Here is an 11,012-nt window from a genome sequence, read left to right on the forward strand (position 1 = left end):
AGATTCCGTAGCGATTTGATTATTTTTTGGGGAAACGCTCCAAACAGTTTTAAAAAGTGAAGCGTGCGAACCGGAACAGAACCCGACCTGGTCCACGTTGGTGGAAGAGGCGAACAACAAGCTGGTGCAGTGACTTGGTCGAATGAACGATGCTCGTAATTAAAGCAAGAAGAAGAAAACAAAACTATTAGACGCGTTGCTCAGAGAAGCTGAGCAGCAATCGATCTCTGACCATCAACACCCGTCGGTACTTGTTGATGGTTTCATATATACTTTCTCGTGCGTCACGAGAACTGAAGCCACAGAGACTCACTGAGGTTCAGTCCAATTTCAAAGGCGTGATTTCCCTTCCTGAAAGAATTCTTCATCTTATTCACTGCATGTCGAGTGTGACGCCCACAGATTATAGACATGAATATTGAGTGTCACTTTATGTGAACGTGATTTCACAAACACACATATACCACGCACATGCACATGTATTTATGCACATGTAGAACACCTTCCCTTCATCGCCACCTCCCACCGCTCACTTTCATATGAACAGTGAATTAACATATTCTCATTTAGCTCGTGGCGCCTCATCGTCGCCCACACAATCAGCGTTGTCAACCTCCTCCGTGGCCGCGTCTCCGTCGCTCCACCTGGCAGGAGCACAATCAATTGTCCTCCTCGCCGACGTCCGTTGGCCGTCAAATCAATGAGCCAAGCAGCTGCCAGATTGTTGAAAGAACCAGCAAATCTCGGGTGCATTGAATCCAGAGTTTGACAATGACGGTCGTTGGACATCGTTTGGATTTTTATGTTGATTTGATCTTTAAGAATAGATTCATCCAGGTGAAATTTAGTTTACCTGTATAGGGATGAGCACAGCACTTTCAGATATACTTTATGTCCTTTCCATTTTTTTTGTTGTTTTTGGGGGGTTTACCTTAAAGGGGCAATAAGTCATTGTGCGTTCCGACCAAACGTGAAGTAAATTCTCTCGATGAGATGAGATACAAAATTCAAATGTCGCCCGGCGCGAGTGACGTGACATCCGTGTCATTCGCTTCACATCGCTCCAGGTGAAATATCTGAAGACACACTCATGTGACGCGATGTCGCGAGAGCCGAGTAGCATCTACATTCTCCCGACGTCTGAAAGAGAACGAGCGAATACTCGCAGTGCGTTTACTCGCGTTGCTCGCTGGAGTAAACAAAAACGATCTGCGGCCAAACTCGCGCAAATAACCCGACGCAAAAATTTGCTCTGCGTTTGGTTTTTCTCTGGCGCCAAACATAAGTTTCTTGCTTGTCAAGAGCTTCAGCCAGGGCTAACTGGTTAGCATGCTAACCTCAGTAGCAGAGAAAAGGTGAGGGTTGACGTTCCCGCCGGTTCCCCCTGCTGGACAACTCGTGACGGAACGTTTCTGCTCGATGGCTAAGTGAACAGCTGTTCATGCTAACAGCTGTTCATGCTAACAGCTGTTCATGCTAACAGCTGTTCATGCTAACGTCGGCCTGTTTTCACGCTACCAGCTCCTACATGCTTGGAAGTGGGCGGAGACAGGAGGAGTATTCAGTTGGTCGCAATACGCAACTTGCAACTAGATGTCACTAAATCCCATTTACAGAATTATTAAGTCTGTATTGATATGCATGTGTGCCTTTAAAAAAATAAAACATGGTGCTGCTAAGATTGCATTTTAAAAATAATGCATTGGCCCCGACCATGTCAATATTTTGGAAAATGACATTTGAAAAACATCATGGCCCTCGGATTAAAACTCTCAAACATGAAGATATCAGAAGAAAAAATGGGAATACCAGGTTCGACAATTGAAGCATAATTAGATTTTTGAAAAATATATTTTTATGTCTGTTAAAACTAAACACTGAAAGTGATTTTGCCAGCGTCGATCGTTCCTCCTGCTCACACTAACCATTAACGGACTTCCAATGTGAAAAGTCGTGAGGAGTGAAATCAACAGTCACACAAAATGGCCGGTAAATTATTTTACCAAACATTAGCGTGAAGCTTTAGCAATCGGAGTTAGACAAATACCGTTAGTGTCTTCTGGAGTTGGAGTCCAACACAAACAGCAACAGCTGCATCGTCCTCTTTATCACTACAGCTGAGACACTTCATTACACAACTATTAAAAATTGTTGTCAAACTCTGTGTTGCATAGCAACCGGAATAACGTAGCGCCGCTCGTGGCCTCGGTCACGACGCCGGATTATTACCGTTTGTATATTTCCACATTTAAAAATCATCCATTGTGCTTTTTTCTCACACGAAAAAACCCCCCCAAAAAAACCAAAAATGATTTGAGGTTTTGTTCTGTGTCAGGATATTATAATTATTTTTCCTTTGAGTCATCCAGGCCCCAGCGGCCCCGCGCAGTTACACCGTCCTGAGCCTGAGAGGATAATTATCCATCGCTGTACGAGCCGGAGGTTGATTGTATTTATTCAGAGGCTCCGGTGAAGTTCGTCTCTCTCTCTCTGTTTATTGCAGCTCAGCCCATCTGTTTGCTGCACATGAATTTTTAATGTCTTTGCCCTCGGGCTGTGCAGAGTCAACAGAACATTGCCACCGCGTGAGAAGAAAAAACAACGAAAAACAAAAAACTCAACGGTAACTTCCGTTAACTCGAAGTTAAAGTCTAAACGTTCTCTGCTCCTGCTGTTGAATCACTGTCAGGCACAGGAACCCGTTTAAAACTCATCGTATGTTCTTCAATGCCTCTTCTCAATTGCTATTATTATTTATTTTTCCGTCTTGCAATGTTTGGATTGCGGAGCTGCCGACGTGTCGCGGTCCTCCGCCCAGCGGCCATTTTCCTCTAATTAACATTCAACCCGAGAGGAAACGTTGAACCGCTATTGCATCAAGGAGGCCGTTGTTTGAAACACCTCGCGCTCACAGAATCAGCATCCTCATGGCTTGTTTGATGTGAAGATATATATATATATATATATATATATTTCAAATAAATTAGTGAGTGTTTGAATAATAAATCAATACTCCGGCTGTATGACGAGCCCTTTAATGTCGCTATGACAGCACAGTGGAAAACAGGATAACAACCGCGTGCGCACATTTGTGCTTGTCTCTCACACACACAAACGATCACACACACACACACACACACGATCACACACACACACACGATCACACACACACACACACACACACACACACGATCACACACACACACACACACACACAATCACACACACACACACACACGATCACACACCCACACACACACACGCACACGATCACACACACACACACGATCACACACACACACATGATCACACACTCACACACACACACGATCACACACACACACACACACATGATCACACACACACACACACACACGATCACACACACACACACACACGATCACACACACACACACACACACACACGATCACACACACACACACACACACACACACACGATCACACACACACACACACACACGATCACACACACACACACACACACACACACGATCACACACACACACACACACAAGATCACACACACACACGATCACACACACACACACACGATCACACACACGATCACACGCACACACACACACGATCACACACACACACGATCACACACACACACACGATCACACACACACACACACACAATCACACACACACACGATCACACACACACGTGCGCGCTCTCGTAGTCTCATGTCCGTTTGTGCGTGTGGAACAGGATCTTCTTGAAGGCCCTCCTGAAGTCTCGGTTGAAGATGGTGTAGATGATGGGGTTCAGGCAGCTGTTGCAGTAGCCGATCCAGAAGAACAGGTTGAAGAGTGCGTCGGGGATCGTGCAGCTCTCCCGGCAGACGGCGTGCAGGCTGTACGTGAAGAAGAACGGGAACCAGCAGAGGACGAAGACGCCCATCACCACCGCCAGGACGAAGGTGAAGCGCTTCTCCCTCATCTGGGCCACTTTGTGTCGGGACAGCGACGCCTGCCGGCTGCGCAGCGGCTCCGGGGACGGGAGGAGGCAGTGGTCGGACGACGCCCACGATATGGAGGCGCAGGAGGGAGGCGGCGGCGGTTTCAACCTGCTGCTCGTGTCCCCGGCGTCCTTCCCTTCCTCCGTCTTCAGCCTCCCGCCAGCTCTCCTGGGGAAGAGCAGCGACGAGGAGAACGAGGAGGAGGAGGAGGAGGCCTTCGCGTCGGCGCCGCAGCTCCTCTCCTCCAGCTCGATGTCGTCCAGCTCTCCTCTCCTGCGGCCGCTGCTGTTGCTGTCCACGTTGGACGAGCTGCGTCGGTTGGCGGGCAGCGGGCTGCGCAGCTCGTGCCTGGAGTCGACTCCCTGCCGCTGGCCCGCGAAGCAGGTCTCGGACTGCGACGGCTGCCGCTCCATCACGTTCTTCGCCACGAACACGGTGGAGGCCCGCTGCTTGGCAACGCGGTAGATCTTGCAGTACACGAGTATCATGATGACCCCCGGCGCGAAGAAGGACACGAGGCAGGAGGAGAGGATGTACCACGTCTGGTTGTTGAGGAGACACTCCCGCCTCCGGGCGTCCTCCTCCTCCTCCTCCGGACCCTCCTCTTTCTGCCTCATGAGCAGCGGCGGCGACGAGATGACGATGGATATCAGCCACACGACGCTGATCATCGCCTTGATCCGCCGCGGCGTCCGCTGGCGGTTGTAGCTGACGGCCTTGGTGACGGACCAGTAGCGGTCGAGGCTGATGGCGCAGAGGTGGACGATGGACGAGGTGCAGAAGAGGACGTCCAGGGCCAGGTAGAAGGAGCACCAGGTGGACCCGAAGTACCAGTAGCCCATGACCTGGGGGCAGGGGGAGAAATGTTAACCACACATTTCTAGCAGCAGTCACGGCCTGCGGGAGAGAAAAAAGTGTTTGTTCCCCGAGTCAGTCACGAGGCCTCGGGGCGACGCAGCGAGAGGATTGTAATTTCTCCTCCAAATAAAGTATCATTTTCGTTGCGGCGGCGGAGGAAAACTCCATCACGCTGGGTTTGGTCCCCGCCGCTTCGCAGGAGACTGGCAAAACTTCCACCAGGGTAATAAAAATAAAGTTTGTTTCAAGAAGAAAAGTCTGAGATTGACTCGATGGCAGTTGATGAAGGAGTAAATATTGGATTCTTTTCAAACTGCAGTGCCGTTGCCTGGTTACAAGATACCTGGATTATAGATGCTGCCTTCGATTGTTTATTCCCAGTTCAGGGTTTCTTTGGGGGAAATGAGAATCTGTTCATTTGGAACCACAGTCTTTCTCCAAGAATTTCTAATGAGATTTTAATTAGGTTTAATAACTGACACAATTAATTGAACCGAACCATGTGAATCTTTATTATCCATGAAACATTCATTACATTTCAGCTTCCTGAATTCTCTCTGTGATTTTTTACAGCCTGACTGATGCTGTATTCAATTTTCAAGTTCAACGGCAGATCATCCAACATCTTCTTTAAACCTTATAAGTATATAAACAATCATTTTCGATAAAAAGTCAAAAGTCTTGAGGAGCCATCGAAGCTCTCCAGGTCATAGTCATTCACTCATTCACTCATTCACACACATTCATATTCATACAGCGCTTCTCTAATACAGTCATAAGTCGCAGAGTTCGTACTGCTTCTCGCCCCAGGACACTTGGACTGGTGGAGCTGGGGATCGAACCACCGACTGACGGAAACCGGAGGAGGAATCGGCGGCCGTGCGTCTTCGGTGTGTCTGTGTCGGGTCGACAGTGCAGGCGAACACGTTTGAGGAGCCAGAGTTGGTGAAATGGAGGATCATACTCATAATTCATTAGAAAAGAAGGTAGGAGAGCATGAATCCTCGTCACAGAAGAATAGGAAACGGGAAGTGGAAGGAATTCATGACCGGCAACGGTAGCTTTAAAGCCCCAGTGTGTAATCTTTGTAATTTTCTGGTGGTAAAGTTGCAAACAGCAACCAACTGAGCGACCGACAGGGGACACTTGACGGTGTCGCACCGCCGATTCCATTTCCGTCAGCGTCTGAAAATTCAACGTGAACGCGACGTCTTCTGGAGCGTTTAGTTCAACACGACGTGGTCGGGTCCACCTCATGGAACTATATTCAACTCATACATGAACACAGAGTTATGGACAATATATTCAACTTCTGTGAATAACTTCTTATATTACACACTGTGGCTTTAAAGTTGGGAGACATCTTTTGACATCATTACTGATTTTCCAGAAAATAATTCATGGATCTTGAAGAAAAGAAATCCGTCCTATTTCTGCGACCGATATCTATGAGTGTGTGCGATCTGGTGCAGATCCAAATCAAAATCTGGATCTAGCGGATGTAAATGTGTTTTCATCAGTGGACTGTTGGACCTCGGCTGAACTTTGAACTCTACTCAGTGACACTGTAGCTGTAGAATGAATCCCTCTGGACGTGAAGACGTCCTGTTGCCCTGAGCCTTTCTCTTTCTTACATTTCCATGTGTAGATGAATAAAGAGTCGACAGCCGTGCTGAAGGACGACCAACAGAGGAATCCCTTTCTTCAGTTCCTCAGAGCGACGGACTCGTTCGGGTGAGAAACAGAACTCGACGACGACGACCAGTTCAAGTGTAAGTAAGACGACCAATCAACCAGGACGACCCAACGTCCCAGACTGGACCAGGCTGTGATGTCAACACATTTATTCGTTCCAAGCAGGTGAGATGTTACGTTAAAGACGAAACACCGACGCCAGGGAGGAAAACACGTGGTGGAGTTCTTCTACATTCATTCAGCATCTGATGTTGATTTTAATATTATGAAAACATACAAAATCGCAGCACAACTACTCGCTCTTCACTGCAACACGAGGAGGGAGATTTCCGGCGCTGGACGTCATTCAGCCCCGAGCCGGGAAACAGCAGATGTCAGGAAACGGTAACGAAAACATCAGGTTCAGGTTTTTATTTGAATTATTTAAATAAATGTCAATCTGTTTTACAGAATTTGTGTCAAGTGACCTTGGGGACATTCTTCTAATATTAACTGATGTTATCAGCTGCTGCCACTAGGGGTCAGCCAAGTGTGCATCGGGTTTAAACATACAATCTTCATGTGAATACATGATTTGGACCATAAAGACGGACGACATGACGGCTCCCAAAAGTGAAGCCAGGTCGTCACGATCGCCCCCTGGTGGCTGGCTGCAGTATGGGTCATAAGCCCCGCCCCCCTCCATGTTAGCAGATGGGACATGGACATGTTTCTGTCATGTCAGGTCGTTCTTGTCACACCGATGTTTGTTCCCGTGTTCATGTTTCTGATCGCTTTTGCTTTTCATTAGTTATTTGATGATATAAAAAAACGGGGCTGAGACCTCGTGATTGACAGCAAACACTGACTCAGGATTGGTCGAGCGCATGTGTGCGTGGGCGGGACTTCGATACCACTCCACCATTCGTCATTGGTCTTTATTCACAATCCGTCATTCGCTCGGTGACGTCCGATCACGAGTTTATTAGTTATTGAAGAGCATCTCGTTATCATCTTGTGTCTGGCGCCATTGTGACCTGGTCTCTATGTGGAAAATTAGGAAACGATGCGAAAAGAGGAATTTTGAAGCCGGTGGCTTTTTTCATTTTGTCGCAGCAGGAAGAAGATTTATTTTAATGTCGCTCAGTGAACAACTTTGATCGGGACTGGAACATTTGAAAAACCATTTGATGGATTTGCATGAAATTTGGTTCAAACGTTCCTGGTCCCCAGAGGATGAAGCCTACCGACTTTCCCTTGTGGTGCATGATTGGTCACAGAATTGGTTTTAAGTGAGTCGGTTAGATTTGCTTTTAACTTTCGGTGCAGACTTTTATCGTCTCTGTGAACTTTGGCGATTCCCAGACTTTTCACCATGTACCATGTTTTGATCATGTCAGGTCAACAGATCAAAACAGTCGTCCCAGTCTGTAAGAGACTGAACCTACAGGTTCCTCACCTCGTTGGCCAGGGAGAAGGGGATCACCAGCGTCGCCACCAGGATGTCCGCCGACGCCAGCGACACCAGGAAGAGATTCTGCGGCGCCCTCAGCGCTCGGCTGGTGAACACGGCCACCACCACCAGCACGTTGCCCACCACGGTGCCCAGGACGATGACCGTGACCACCAGCGCGATGGACACCGACACCACCTGCGAGTGAGGAGGCAGAGGCGGGGATCTCGACGACGAGGACGAGGACGAGGACGAGGAGGCTTGACTGACATTGTCCAGGGAAGAGTTTGGTGCTGAAGAGGCCAGTGCAGGAGTGAAGAAGAAGTCCATCCTGGTTAAATGGCCGACGTCATGATTGTTTAACCTCCAGTGTTTTCACCATGCACGCCGTCTCTTAACGCCAGCCCATCGGAGAAGAACGGACCGTCCAAATATGAACGAAGAAGTAGGAAAAAGCCAGAATCTGCCAAAAAAGAGAAATCTTTTAAATCCATCTCTTTGGAAAACCATCCATTAATGTTACATGCAAATGATCCTTCTGTGAAAATACAGATCGCATGTGTATTTCTCAATATTAAACTGCCACTGACTGACTGAGGGATCTGCAGGATTTAAAATGAGACTCATACCTGTTAAAATGTCCTTTCATGAGGTTGACAGGCTGAATTAAAGCTGCAGGACCGGCCTACTTATTCCCAGAGAGAAGAAAATGAAAAACACGAGAGCACGAGTCTACATGCTCCAGTTGGAGCGAGGACCGGATCGCATGTTGCCCTCATCCTGCTCCATCCGACAGAGACCAGCGGCAGAAGAAGTGGCAGACGAGAAAACGACTGAACAGACTTTAAACGGGAGAAGATAGAAAAACATTGAGGCAAGAAACAGAAAAACAGACGTCCTCACTTTCATGCAACTCGCCGCTGTGCTGAGTGAATCTGCTGCTTCCGCCGCTCTGTGATGCTTTACTGCTGGAACAGAGAGAGGAGGAGGAGGAGGAGGAGGATGAAGAGGAGGAGGAGGAGGATGAAGAGGAGGAGGAGGAAGAGGATGAAGAGGAGGAGGAGGAGGAGGATGAAGAGGAGGAGGAGGAGGATGAAGAGGAGGAGGAAGAGGAGGAAGAAGAGGAGGAAGAGGAGGAAGAAGAGGAGGAAGAGGAGGAGGAGGATGAAGAGGAGGAGGAGGAGGATGAAGAGGAGGAGGATGAAGAGGATGAAGAGGAGGAGGAGGAGGAGGATGAAGAGGAGGAGGAGGAGGATGAAGAGGAGGAGGAAGAGGAGGAAGAAGAGGAGGAAGAGGAGGAGGATGAAGAGGAGGAGGAGGAGAAAGAGGACGATGAGGAGGAGGAGGATGAGGAAGAAGAGGAGGAGGAGGAGGAGGAAGAGGAAGAAGAGGAGGAAGAGGAGGAGGAGGAGGAGGAAGAGGAAGAAGAGGAGGAAGAGGAGGAGGAGGAGGAGGAGGAAGAGGAGGAGGGAGTAAGACTAATAGAGAGGACAGACGAGAGGAGAGTGTATGAGATGCTGGAGAGGAGAGAGATGTTTTTTAAAGGAGAGGAAGACAAGTGAGAAACTGAGGAAAGTGAGAGGAGGGAGGAGACAAAGTGAGAGATGAGAGAAAGGTATTAGAGAGGAGAGAGAGTGTGTGTGTGTGTGTGTGTGGGAGGAAGAGAAAGGGAGGCACGAGGATGAGGTGAGGAAAAGAATAAGACAGAGCAAATGAGAGGAAAAGAGAACGAGAAGAGAAGGAGAAGAGAAGGAGGTTGAAGACGAGAGGAGAGGACAAGAAGGATAAAGGAAGGGAAATAAAAGACTGGAGAAGGGGAGAAAGGGCAAAGGGAGGAAAATTGTGAGATGAGGAAAAGAAAAGAGAGACCGGAGAGATGAGAAAGAGAGGAGACGAACGAGGATGAGTGAAGGAGACGAGGAGAGAAAAAAAAGGACAAGAATAAGAGGAGGTACGAAGTGAAGGATGAGAAAAGGGCGTGAAAGGAAGGAACCGTGAGAGAGAGGGGAGAGAATGAAAAAGGAGAAGTGACAGGGAGATGAATAGAAGAGAGGAGAGAATAAGAAGGAGAGGAAAACAAAAAGAGGAGAGGAAAGAAATCAAAGAGTAAAAATGATAAGATGAGAGGAGAGAAGATTGAAAAGAGGGAGATGTGTCCACAGGGGCGTTGAGAGGAGGAGGAGGAGGAGGAGGAGAAGAGGAAGAAAACTGTTTCTTTCACACTCGGTTCACGTCAACTTTTAAATGACTTGTCAATCAATTCCCAATTTCCTCAGAGAGAGCGAGAGACCTTCATCTAACCACTGTCTGCTGCTCCTCATCCAGCCGAGCGACCGCGTGTGGGCAGATCTCTCAGAGGAGGACGACCCCCCCCGGCTGGGAGGCGATCCCACGATGCAACGGGGACAGAGGACGCCCGGCAGCGGTGCACCTTCCCACGGCTGGAGGAACATCAGAGAGCTTCCTCCGGGGGAGGAGCTGAATGGAGGTTTGTGGGGTTCAGGCTTCCTCCTCGATCCCGTTGACTAAGGATGGAGGCGAAGACCAAATGACGTCAGAGCTCCTGACACAAACCAACAAGACTGGGAACTATGAAGCAGCTGGGCCATCATGTCAGTCCACATATGCTCATAAACATGTTCATACTTAGATGCGTATTAGTCCAAACGGACCAACGGGCGCAGATCAGAACGCCTCCGGACACATTTTGACCTACGACCTTTTGGCCCGTTGAGCGACGGACAGCGGCGCCGGGTCGTGAACAGAACACAACACTGTCATTTCGACACAAGTAGACGCACGTTTCGGGTCGGCCCGTCCCGACGCGACTGAAAGAAACGACGCGCCGCGAAATAATAGTGAAGATTGCGAAATTCGCGCGAGGTCGCCAGAGCCACATTAGGGTCCAGATTTTCCTCAACGGAGATATTTTCCGCTGGTTGTGTTTACTCGTGCGAGTAACGTGCCAATGGAGCCCAGTCTGCTCCGAGTGGCCAGCCGGCCCCCCCCAACTCTGTTGTGAGTGGTCAACCGCCTCCAG

At 48.8% G+C, this 11,012-nt stretch overlaps 1 protein-coding gene across 1 annotated transcript; it reads right to left on the minus strand.

The window, feature by feature from the left end:
• Positions 1–3,616: 3,616 nt before the first annotated feature.
• LOC118302883 (alpha-2Db adrenergic receptor-like) lies at positions 3,617–9,019 on the minus strand. Its single transcript, XM_035629395.2, has 3 exons — positions 8,602–9,019; positions 7,979–8,435; positions 3,617–4,832 (listed from the first exon to the last, which is right to left on the minus strand). The coding sequence occupies exons 2-3, from the start codon at positions 8,300–8,302 to the stop codon at positions 3,711–3,713; spliced, it is 1,446 nt and encodes a 481-aa protein (XP_035485288.2). The 5' UTR covers positions 8,303–8,435; positions 8,602–9,019; the 3' UTR covers positions 3,617–3,710.
• Positions 9,020–11,012: the final 1,993 nt, after the last annotated feature.

Source organism: Scophthalmus maximus, chromosome 4 (genome assembly GCF_022379125.1).
Source record: "Scophthalmus maximus strain ysfricsl-2021 chromosome 4, ASM2237912v1, whole genome shotgun sequence".
NCBI lineage: Eukaryota > Metazoa > Chordata > Actinopteri > Pleuronectiformes > Scophthalmidae > Scophthalmus > Scophthalmus maximus.